Source organism: Natator depressus, chromosome 12 (genome assembly GCF_965152275.1).
Source record: "Natator depressus isolate rNatDep1 chromosome 12, rNatDep2.hap1, whole genome shotgun sequence".
Lineage (NCBI taxonomy): Eukaryota > Metazoa > Chordata > Testudines > Cheloniidae > Natator > Natator depressus.
Genome location: NC_134245.1, coordinates 8,189,883 through 8,202,605, shown reverse-complemented (window position 1 = coordinate 8,202,605; position 12,723 = coordinate 8,189,883). Strand labels below are relative to the sequence as shown.

General features: G+C 47.3%; 1 protein-coding gene across 1 annotated transcript in view; it reads left to right on the top strand.

Moving 5' to 3' along the window:
- Positions 1–12,723, top strand: part of CPNE2 (copine 2) — a 153,397-nt gene that overhangs the window by 113,559 nt on the left and 27,115 nt on the right. The window contains exons 13-14 of the mRNA XM_074968527.1: positions 4,003–4,054; positions 8,350–8,483. Of these exons, the coding sequence (XP_074824628.1) occupies positions 4,003–4,054; positions 8,350–8,483 (186 nt within the window). The remainder of the gene's footprint in view (positions 1–4,002; positions 4,055–8,349; positions 8,484–12,723) is intronic.

Here is a 12,723-nt window from a genome sequence, read left to right as displayed (position 1 = left end):
AGTTCAGGGGTGGACTCCCACATGTAACTTGCTCTTCTAGTCCTGGGTCCTCAGCACTGCCCAGATTTTCCTGATATTCAAAACCAAAATGGCCATTACTCATTGAGACCACGGTCCTGTTTTAAGACAGGGTCTCTTATAGGAGTTCCACCCCCCCCTAACTGTTGCTCTTTTAATTTTTAAATAAGACCCCTCCCATGTGTAATAAAATGTACATGCAGCAGGTTAAAACTTGACCACAGAGGAGTGTGGCTCTCGTAGTGTGAGGACCAGAATAGAAAAGGGGAAGATCATTAAAGATAAGAGTCATATAAATCATGCTTTGTTCTCGTGATGCGCTCGTTGCCATGGCACTGCCAAATGCTTTCAAAAAACCGATATGAATACAATATTTTGCACACAAATGGAAATGTCAAAGAACATCTTGAAATCCTAGCATCTCCAGAAGGAGAACCTCAAGCCGTCTCACTGTCGAAGATGGGAAAAGGAAGCAGATGGGTTTAGACTTCACTGGGAAGATACAGAGGGTATATGGCATTGGATGGATTTTTGCTCAAAATCCCATCCCCCAACCCCATGCTGCTTAATGCCTTGCGTGAGATCTGGGTTCAAGCGTAGACTCTGGAATCCAACCTGATTTAATTTCTGAGCTGGTAGATGAAGGTTCCCAAAGCAAATGTTGTTGTTTGTTTTATTATTCTTTGTCTTCCAGTAGCACCGAGGGCCTCCATCAGAGTTTGGAGGCTTTGTACTAATAGACGGTGCCTTAAAAAGCAGTGTACCTAGACCAGACGACAGAAGTATGATCCCCATTTTACAGATGGGGAAATTGAGACACACAGGCCAGGGACTTGCCCAAGGTCCCAGTCTGTAGTTGAGCTAGAAATTGAAACCAGGTCTCCTGAGTCCCAGTCCTGGGCCTTATCCACCAGCCACCTTTCCTGGCTGTGTGACTCGGTCTCTGCTCTCAAAGAGGCACTTATAGGCACAATCTGGCTGAAGACCATGCTTTTCCAGGAGATGTCCGGAATTAACTGGGATGTCCGCGTCCACCTTTAGCCATGAGTTGTGAGAAGGAGGGTTTCTAGTCGTGTTGGGAGGGAGGGGGTTATAGGAGCACCTTGACGGCTTCTCTTCCAACCCTGCTGCCGGGGAGCCAACCCAGTGGTTTGGGAGCAGTGCCCTGTGCAGCTCGCCAGGAGAGACCAGTTCTATTTCTGAGCTTACTCGTCATCTGGGAGAGCTGCAGCATACGGGGCTGGGAAGAGGGGGCAGGGCCTTCTAGCCAGCTAAGGAGTCTGATCCAAAGCCCACTGAAGTCAATGGGATGCTTTACACTCACTTCAGCCAGCATTGAATGAACCCTAAGGAACTGTTGTTGATTGGCTCTGCAAAGGGCTACGCCCTCCGTTCTCCTCAGCTGGGAAGCCTGACGGCCTTAAAGATAGAAGGGGGGTTACACTGGGAAATATCAGGGGGCTGGAGGAGCGGAAAGGGGCTTGAGTGCACAATGCTGCAATTGTAACGTGGTCATCTTGCAGTCTGCTCTCTGGTACACAGGCCTGATGTGTAATCTCTGCGGAATGCTGCTGGCCAAGGGAAAGCTGCATTACAGAGCCCAGTCACTGAAAATTTGGCACATGCTTCGGTCACCAGGTCAGGGCTTGTGCATATGAATGGCAGCATTATTGATTGCCCTAAACCAGCATGAAGATACCCAGAGAGGAAATGGTAACGTTACCTTGTGCAACGGCTAATTGGCTTTAAACGCAGAAAAGAGTTTTAGGAGTTTTTTCCACTGACTCTTACGAAAAGATAGTCGTCTTCTTCTCTAGATAGCATGTATTTTGAATGGAGATGGGGGACATGCTGAAGAGGAGAGATCTGTATTTTCCTGACAGTCTGGAAGGTTTTTGTGTCCTATGAAGGGATGGTTAATGCTAACTTCCCTTGAAACCAAAGGTTCATTTCACTAGCTTTATTAATATTCATGGACTGTGACACCCTCTGTCTGAGGATATCCAGGCGCTTTACATACATTAATCAAAACCCATAAGAGATGGGAGATTTATTATCCCCAATGTCACTGGGAAACTGGGGCTGCATCTTCACATTTGGGCACCTGAGATTAGTGGCCTAAATAACCGGCCTAATTGTCAGAAGTGTTGAAAAAGGGAGTTGGGGATGCTCAGCACTACTGCTAGTCAGACTAGTTATTTAGGTGCCTACATTATCAGTTTAGGTGCCTACATTTACTCCTCTGAGTTTGACAGTTAAGTCCTAAGTGAATTGCTCACCCACATCAAATCACTGGCAGAGCTAGTGTTAGAACCCAAGTTCTAGCTGAATGCCAGTTCCTACCCCAGCCCTTGTGCTTGAACCAACGCATCACACTCTCTGGTAGCAAAGTTAGGCTAAAGAAAGTGGGGCATCTCTCTGTTGCTGATCTGTCTAGTCTGAGATTCTCCGTAGTGCCTGTATCCATCGTCTCCAGTCTGCATAGCGAGATTGCTAGTGGGTCTCAGGGAGTCATTCCTCTCTTCTAATTTCTTTGGGCCTCGTCAGAGAACAGTATGTGCTGATTAATTCAAAGCATCTGCTTCTGCAGGGGTTCCCAGCCTCTTTCATAGCATCACTTCCCACTCAGTCCCTCACCCTGGTCTTTCTCTGCTGGGCCTTAGAATCCTTTGCACATGTCACCAGGGCATTTCAGTGGTGTTATTCCACGAAACAGCGCAGTGATTTCTGGCAATTACCAGTCCAGAGCTGCTGAGCAAATCTTCTACACTGGAATGGCAGCGATGGGCAGTGAGACCTGGCTCAGTCTGAGTTTCATCGACTCTTCTTATCACTCTGGGATACATCGTGTCTCACTTACACTTGTGCACTCCCCTGGGAACCTGACTGGCACAGCACTTCCTGAGTAATTCATTCATATGGCATGAGCAGAATTATTAGGAACAATAAAAGCAAGTGCCTCGTAATGTAATTGATGCTGGGAATAGCTTCCTGAGGAGAGCTTTGCAATTAGCATCGCTATTAATTTTGCAAATGGCCATGCTGAGCCGCCACATAACTGATAGGAAACGCCAGGCACTCTTCATTTGCCAGCGTCCCAAGGAATCCCCATTTCTGGAGAGGTGGATAATTCCTCCCATATGGTGTCAGTTGCCTGAAGACCTTGAGTGTCTTGCTACTGCCTAGCAAGGTGGGCTTCCTTAAGCATTTTCCTTGATGGATGGGAAAGCCAGTCTAAGCAATTCCAGGGGTTTACCTCTCTCACCTGCTCTGCAATGCCAGCTTGCAAAGGGATGGGGAACAGGGACTGTGTCTACAACTAGGACTCCGTTTAATGTGGTCAATGTTGTTTGAGCCTTTTGTGAGCTTACATGGAATGAAAGTCACTTCATCTAGCGAGTGTGATTCTTGATGGGGTATGTGAGAGAAGTGCCCGCAATTGGCCCATCTCCATGGCTTCGCCCACATCCTCAAAGGTATGTAGGTGTCCAGGTCCCACTGAGATCAATAGGAGCTAGATGCCTAAATACCTTTTGAGGATCTGGGCCCTTCTCCCTATGCTCTTCCTCCAGGTAGGCAAAGGGAAGCAACATGGACAAACCCAGTTTCTTACTGTTCACTAAGGAACTAGTGATGGGAATCCCAATTTCAGAGGAAGCTGAGTGGAGATTTAATCAAAAGGCTTTAAGGCAAAAGGAACTATCCCAGCCCCCCAGAGCTTCTTAAGTCTGAGTGTGTTAATTTTCACTTTTCCTATGCTTGGCATAACTGGGGGTATAGGAAATGTTGCAAACCCAGCATGGGGAATTAATAAATTGGTGGCACTGCCAAAACAAAGCTAGAATCCCTTTGGGGAGTGCAAGGGAGTTCTGCCCATCAGACCCAAAAACCGCCTTACGTTCTTTTGCCAAGCCTATTGCCAGAAACCCCACTCTGTGCTTAGTTTCCATATCAATTTGGGTTATTGTTTCTTTTCCCCCACAGGTATCTCACGAATTTGCCATTAACTTCAACCCCACCAACCCATTCTGTTCCGGTAAGTACATATGTGGGCCCAGACCTTTCCAGCGTGGGGACCTGTATTTGCTAACTGTTAGTCTGCCTAGGACTTGTTACCTCCCCTGTGATGTCTTCCAAAGACCGAGAGGCGGAAGCGCAGTCGACCCTGCACCGTGAGGACGCGAGGTAAGTCGACCTAAGATACGTCGACTTCAGCTACGCTATTCTCATAGCTGAAGTTGCGTATCTTAGGTCGATTCCCCCCCACACACACTCCTCCCAGTGTAGATCAGGAACAAGGCAAAGAGAGGCAAAGTGACTTGGCCCACGGTCACCTGGAACTCGAACTCTGCCTCCTCCCTGAGGCCGTGCCTACAGGCGGGCATACTGGCAGGGATGGGAGGATGGAGATAACGACCTAACAAGACTGATAGTCCTGATTCTGTGGGCTGGAGAGAGGAAAGATGGTCCAGTGATTAGGGCACCAGTCTGGTACTCAAGGGACCCAGGTTCAATTCCTGGGTCTGCCACAGAGTGCCCTGGGCAAGTCACTTAATCTTTTGGTTTCCTCAGGTTTCAGAGTAGCAGCTGTGTTAGTCTGTATCCGTAAAAAGAAAAGGAGGACTTGTGGCACCTTAGAGACTAACCAATTTATTTGAGCATAAGCTTTCGTGAGCTAAAGCTGTAGCTCACGGAAGTTTATGCTCTAATAAATTTGTTAGTCTCTAAGGTGCCACAAGTCCTCCTTTTCTTTTTTTGTTTCCCCAGTTTCCCATCTGATAATGGGATAATCTGATAACAGCACCGCCCTCCCTCCTGGGGATACATAATGAGACTGTGGTGCTCCGATAAGTAATGGAGGACAGATAAGTACCTTCAACAGATGTTGCTGGACAGTGACGTTAATAATTGTAACTCTGCAGAACCACGGTGCCAGGGTCCTCCATAAACCTCCTGCTCTAGTGTAGCCTTTTATCAGACTGTTAAACCGGTACTAAACGTTTAGTTTAAATAGGAATACACTTCTCTGATTGGTAAACAGAGCAATGCAAGATACTATGCGCTAGTTGCATGTCTGTGCAGATGCATAGAATAATGGTTGAAATACTATTTGACACACATGCTGGGGTGGCACAAGTCCTTTTTTACCTCTTGGTAATGACATAATAAATCTTAGGTTGCCATATCATGCCCTATCTTCTATTCATGATAAATTATCTTAAATCAACCGGGGGGGAGGGAGAGATGAATTTCCCTAGAAACGAAGCATCTGAAGATAGCACAGATCTGATTGGGTGTGGGTGGTGGTGATTGCATTCTACAGGAGTTCCATTCACAGATGAACATTCCTCTCTGCAAGAAAGAGCTGGCTGGGAATGTTTCAGCAGAAACCATGAAATAGTTTAAATTGTCATCAGTAGGCTTCAGATTCAACACCCATCTGAGAGGAATCTCTGGACCTAAGGTCCTTGTTATACGCCGGGCTATATGTGCAGACTCAGACAGCACTGTACTGGGTCGTGTTCAGACAGTTCTCTTTCTATTCGGAAGTGGATATCAAACTCGTTCTGTGGAAAGAGCCAAATTATGTCAAATTATGCCGTTATACTACCCTTGAAGCACAGCGGAGTTAACAGTGGGATGCTTTCACAAACTTCAAAGGGAAGAATAGGACGCTAAACCTTTCATTCGTAAAATGAGAGAAAATGGTGCGGGGCCCCTTAGAACTACTGCTGTATTTCTCCTCTTTGGTCATTTTTGCATGGAATTACCCAGTTTACATATACAATCACAGTAATTCTGTGCATAAATTAGGTGCACAATTGAATACCAAAGTTTTATGTTTTAAAAAGGGGGTTAGTGTCACCATTGGGGTTAAGTGTTAACACCCCCATTGAAATGAACAGGGCAATTCAGACCTCTCAGAGCTATTATTGCAGACTCAGGCAGGTACCGCAGCATCCATTCTGCTCCGTGCACCCTTGGAAGGTTTTCTTGGCAGTCAGAGCAACATATTTGGTAAAATGAAAGCTTGCCAAAACTTACTTAGAACTGCAGAGGGCTCGGGGGTCTCCTCCCACTGTATTACAGGTGGGATTTTCAAGAGCGTCTAAGTGACACAGAAGCACAAGTCCCATTGACTTTGATGAGAGTTGAGAGCCTGAGTCACTTAGGCGCTCTTGAAAATCCCATCCTAAAATAGACACTTAGACCCAGATCCTGCAACTTCTTGCATGCAGGCAGATTGCTGTGCTTAAAGGGGAGCCCTGTCGACTCCAATAATTCTCCAGGCAAGGCACAGCAGCCCTCATGCACGCAAGTGGTTGCAGAGTAGGGGTTTTACTGGTAGCTGAAATTATGCATACAGCAGCTGGGCCCACCATGACTGTACTGCAATACTTTACCCCTTGGAATCAGCTATATTCAAACACAAGAACGGCCAGACTGGGTCAGACCAAAGGTCCATCTAGCCCAGAATCCTGTCTTCCAACAACGGCCAATGCCAGGTGCCCCAGAGGGAATCAACAGAACAGGGAATCACCAAGTGATCCAACCCCCACCCGCCGCCCCACCCCATTCTTTAGAGCCAAAGCCTTAACCCGTCAGTAAGAAGGGGAGAGAAAATTATTAGTTCCAGTTGATATTTATTCTGTCTTCAAAATCTGTGTGTGTGTGTGTGTGTTCAGAGGCAGATAGATGTAACTTTTGCATGAGTGTACTTTAAAAGAGAGGTGAAGGGATGGGAAAGAATGGAACTGAGAGTTCAGGACACAGCTGGAAATTGAACCTCTCAGTGCAGCCACATTCAAATCTTGCATCTGTGCAAAGACTTTGGCGGAGGCTGGTCTCCTAGGTGATCAGAGCACAGATGACCCTCCAGGGAATCGGTGTCATGCTGTTCCGGTCAGGCTGGAAGGCGTTGCCATCAGCCAGTCGTCTGGGGCTGCAGACATGAAATAGCCTGTGTGTTTCCTTTTTGTGTGTCTTTACTCCTAGATATTTCCATTTGAGCAATGTAACATTCGCTTGTCCAAGCAGCTTGGATTCCTGCTTCCCGCCCCAGCCACAGAGTTGGGCATTGCACTTTAGCAGAGCATTGAGTTTAAAGCCACATTCTGTCCTCTGATGTGTGTGGGTGGCTCCCTTTTGAAATGCCAGCTCCCTTTGCTCCCACGTTGCAGAGCAGAATTTGGCCTCGTTATTTCAGAAGTGAGGAACTTATTTAAAAAAAACATTTTTCTCGGCTACCTAAGCCAACAAGAGAGAATGCAGTAACTTCAGAGCCAGCCACCCCCAAGCCGCTTGCATAACCCAAGCTTGTAAATCTGCTGCCAACAATAGAAGTCCCCTGCAAGCAGGTGGGAGAGTTCAGACAATGGACGTGGTAGGGATAGACCAGTGTAATCCTTATCAGATGATCACCCATGGCGAACAGTCAATAAGGCATCTGCTCCAGGGATGGATTATTTCCTTGTGTAGCCTGAGCTGAGACAGTCCTGTATCCCTAGTCTAACTTCCTGACCGGCATGTACATACCTGAGCAGGGCTATCAGTAACGAAAGCAAAAGAGCTTCCTCTAACACTTTCAGAACTTCAGTGAAACTTCTTGGTTCAAGTTTCCATTCAGACTGTTCCTCTGAGTGTGGCTTCTCTCCACCCCTTTCCCTGCTTCATGGCTGCCTCAGTTTTTTCTTGGGCATGGTGAGATTCTTTAAGGGCATTTATTTGTGCTCCTGCTCAGGCAGGTTCTTCACATGGCTTGGTATATTTCCAAAAAACAAAAGGAAGCCCTATCTGAATTCAGGCATTAGAAACTCTTTCTCTCTTAACCACAAGGGCTCAGGTGTCTGCTGGAAAAGGTTTGTCGAAGCCAAAGGCATTTGAAGCCTTGTTTTCTGAAGTTCTGATCATCCACAACTCCAGAGGAAGCCAGCAGGTGGTTTCAAGAAACACTGGTGGTAGACTGTATGGCCCAGTGGTTAGGGCACTGGACTAGAATCCAGGAGACCTAGTGTCTACTCCTGATTCAGCCACTGACCTCGACTAACTTCACCTCTCTGTGTCTGTTTCCCTTACCACTTGTTGCCTGTCTGTTTGACTGGTCGGGTATAGTGCTGTTTGTATGGTCTCTCGCAGAAGTGGGCTCAGATCTCTGGTGGGGCTACAAGATGCTACTGTAAGATAAGTAGCAAAGTGAAATTTTGCTTTAGTGATCTCAAGCTTCTGCCCATTGTATCTGAAATCCATTTTGATGTGTATGTAGAAGGTTACTGCAAGGAGCCGGCCTGGAGGCTGTCTAGTTAATGTCTGGTTTGTCTGGTTCTCTTGAAGGAGTGGAAGGCATTGTCCAAGCATACTCAGCCTGTCTGCCTCACATACGCTTCTATGGACCAACCAACTTCTCTCCCATTGTCAATCACGTGGCTCGGTTTGCTGCCCAGGCTACCCATCAGGAGTTTGCAGCGGTAAGTTAACAAGCGTCTGTCGTTTTATCTGTATCCCTGCCTTGGCTTGGAATTTCAAAGCAAGACTCATTAAGCTTACCATCTTTTTATCTCCTCGAGGGCACAGGATCATAGAAGTGCAAGATAAAAAAGACCTATTAGATAACTTAATCCGTTCCTTGCAGGCACAGGCTGTGGTCCCTTGGTAGAGGATGTATCAGATGTCAGTGATACGTACCATGCTTGATCTTAGCCAACAGGCCAGTCACTAGCTCTGTTTAAAAGCTGAGGGGATGTCTCACTGGTAAAGGCATGGAACAGCTATATCTAGGGAAGAAGTAATTTCAGGTACCGTATGTTTAAACACTGTTGGTTTTAGTAAGGCCCGCTGCTGCAGGTTCATGACAAAGGCAGATACAATGACAAAGGCATTGATACCATGGAATTCGGAGTTTGAGGTTCTGTTCGGGGACTTATAGCCTCTGTCACTGCAACCGTGGAGCATCTTGTAGGCACCATGGAATTAACCTCCATGCCCCTGGGTGGTAAGGAAGTGGTGTTCTCTCCATAATACAGATGGGGAACTGAGGCACAAGGACATTAAGCAACTCGCCCAAACGCACAGGAAATCAGTGGCTGAGCCAAGAATTGAACCCAGGTCTCCCGAGCCCCAGTTTAGTAACCCCAGGGGCCATCCTTCTTCCTCTTGTGCCATGTGTGTTTTCAGGCAAGTGAAGAGATGCGGTTTATCCTAGGTACTTGTCTCACTATTATAGTGTCTGAGAACCTCTGAACACCCCTATGAGGTAGGGCAGTGCTTTTATCCCCATTGCCAGTGGGGGAACTGAGGCACAGAGAGGCCCAGTGTCTTGGCCAAGGTCTGTACCAGAGCAAGGAACTCGGCCTGGGTCTCCCAAACCCCAAGCTGGCACTGCAACCACTGGACCAGGCCTCTGATCGACTTTTTTTTCCGGTGCCCTTACCACACTGGCAAACAGCCGTGTGATTTATTTATTGACATAATACAGTTTGAGTCATTTCCTAGGTTAAACTCCGTGGGTGAGGTTTGGGAAAGCATTCAGTGTCAGTGTTAATTTTTGCTCCCATTAAAAGTTAGTGGGAGTCAGTGGGAAATGTGTTAATTGCTACAGCTTACGGACGATGAGTATGTATGGCCCACGGATAGGATACGCCAAAAGAATGATTCATCTAAAATAAGGAACTCTACATTTTCCCCGTGCCCCTCGTTTTAATAGGTGTCATTCAAACACAAGTGCTCCAGCAGCACTGTGATGAGCATAACAGGCAGGAGAGGAGGAGACGATAGAATGCAGGGTGGGAGGGCTAATGCTGTTTGATACAAAACCCGTCTTTGCAGGTGTAGAACAGTATTTCGTGTCTGGGGGCTGGGCTTTCAGGCTCCTGTGTTGTGTTCAGTGGTTTTGGAAACACAAGCAAGCAGACTGGCAAATGGGTTGCGACTGAGGGCTCGTCTTCACTGGACATCTTTACCATGAGTTAATGGGTTGCTGCGCATTTGGTCAAGGCTGCAAACATTTCTTCTTTACTCTAGGGATCAGCCATATAGGACAACCCTAGGACCCCAACTTGAGGCTGACCGCCATTAATTACATCAAGGCAAAAGCCTCATCTGCACTAGGATTTTGCCGTGAGGTAGCAATCTTGATGTCTTCACTGCAGAAAAGGCCTGAGTCACAATCTGTGTCCCAGTTCCCCTTGCTCCAAGGGGTGGGTGTGTGTGTGTGTGTGTGTGTGTGTTGGGGTTGTGGGGGGTAAAGTACCCAGCGCCTGCTTTATACCTGGTACATTCCCTGGAGCACTGGCCACATGCATGCGGAGTCAGATTAATTTAGCAGCCCCACCAGGGCTGCTCTCCTTTCCACTGCTACCCCCAGCATGGGTAGCCAGCCCAGGGGAGTAAGGGGCTCCTTATGTCTCCTGACTACCATTTGAGTGCACAGGATGGGCTACAACCTGGCCCATGATGAGTTAAAGCCACTCAGTTTGATTGTTGCAAAGCTTACAGCAGCTTGCCTGGCAAATCGGGTGGCCTGCAGGGAGGGTAGATTATTTTATTGATTTGGCATTTGGGGGTGGAATGGGGAGGATATCTGAACTTTTCATGGCTGCTGTGGTTTCAGTGCCAAGGCCTGGGGTACCCGGAAAATGTAGGTTGATGGAGCTATGACTCTCGGGGGGGTGAATAATCCACGCCTCTGAGCACGGTAGCTACGCCAACCCGTAGTGCAGATGCAGCTAAGTCAACAGAAGAATGCTTCCATTGACCTAGCTGCCATTGCTCAGGGAGGGGGTGTTCCTACAGTGTTCCTACAGTGATGGAAAAACCCCTTCCATTGGTATAGGATGTAACTACGCTATGGGGTTAATCAGCATAGCTACGGCGCCATACCTATAGTCCCCCGAGTGTAGACATGACATCAGCTTCCTTTCCAGGCCATGTACAATTTAAGCTGACTTGAGAAATGGGGAAGAAAAGATACGTTATTAATTGTACGGAAGACCTGCAAGGCATCTTGTTGTTGCTTTTAAAACAAAAATGTCTCCTGCATCTGTCTTACGCTGGTCTTACCTCTGCTGTCCTGTAGATGCCTGGAGTACTAGTAATATCATGATGTAACAATTGGAACCTGAGCAATTGGAGAGAGAAGAAATTCTTATTCAGATGGGTTTTTAAACTCTTTGGTTTATTTAGCTCCAACACACAACTAACAGTTAGGAGGAAAATCTTTGTTAAAGATTCAGCATCCTCACTCTTCCAGTTAAGGGCAGAAAAGGCTCCCACTCCAGTTCTCTGCGTCTTCCAGGGACGACTTGATATACCAAAGGTGAAAAGCAATCAACAAAGAAAACTTTAGTTTTATAACACAGTTCAGGTCTTCAGAGGTCCTAAAGAAGCCACAAAGAGGGAACAACCTGTTTATTTCCTTTGCAAGGAAATTCGACTTAATAGTACACTCAATATGTACAGATCACTGCTCAATAGCCAAGACGTTTTTGTCTCGAAGGGTATGTCTACACTACGAAATTAGGTCGATTTTATAGAAGTCTATTTTTAGGAAGCAATTTTATACAGTCGATTGTGTGTGTCCCCACTAAGCGCATTAAGTCGGCGGAGTGCGTCCACAGTACCGTGGCAAGCGTTGACTTTCGGAGCGGTGCACTGGGGGTAGCTATCCCACAGTTCCCGCAGTCTCCGCTGCCCATTGGAATTCTGGGTTGAGCTCCCAATGCCTGATGGGGCAAAAACATTGTCGCGGGTGGTTCTGGGTACATGGTTTCAGTCACCCCTCCCTCCCTCCCTCCGTGAAAGCAATGGCAGACAATCATTTTGCGCCCTTTTTCCCGGATTGCCCACGCAGACGCCATAGCACTGCAAGCATGGAGCCCGCTCAGCTCACCGCTGCAGTTGTGAGCATTGTAAACACCTCGCGCGTTATCCTGCAGTTTGTGCAGAACCTGCAAAAGCAAGTGAGCAGAGCAGGATCTAAAGCCTGCAGTAGGGGGCAGGAATCCCAGTCTCCAATCTCAGGGGCTTCAGAAAGAGTTGTCTTTCCTGACTAGGTCTCAAAGAGCTGGACATTGTTCTAGCAAGTCCTAGACCAAGGATTCAGCAGGGGCAGGTTGAGAGCCCTCCACTCCTGGGGAAGTTTCACTCTGAGCCCCTAGGGCTAGACAAGAAGCGGAAGGTGTTTTCCCACTCCTTTTCCCCCTCTGTCCCTTTCCCCCAGTTTCTTTACTTCCCTTCTCCCCACCTCTTTCTTACTCACTGTAAGAATCATACAAGGACCACGGTTAAAAAGTGAAAGGAAAAGTCAGCGAAACCAATATTCCCATTGTTATTGCAGCTTGCTGTGTGCTCCACCATATCTGTGAGAGTAAGGGGGAGACGTTTAAGGCTGGGTGGGAGGTTGAGGCAAATTGCCTGGCGGCCAACTACACACAGCCAGACACCAGGGTGGTTAGAAAAGCACAGCTGGGCGCCCTACGCATCAGAGACACTTTGAAAACCAGTTTCATGACTGGCCAGGCTACGATGTGACAGTTCTGTTTGTTTCTCTTTGATGAAAACCCACCCCCTTGGTTGACTCTGCTTCCCTGTAAGCCAACCGCCCTCCCCTCTTCGATCACCGCTTTCAGAGGCAATAAAGTCATTATTGTTTCAAAATCCTGCATTCTTTATTAATTCGTCACACAAATAGTGGGAAAACTCGCAAGGTAG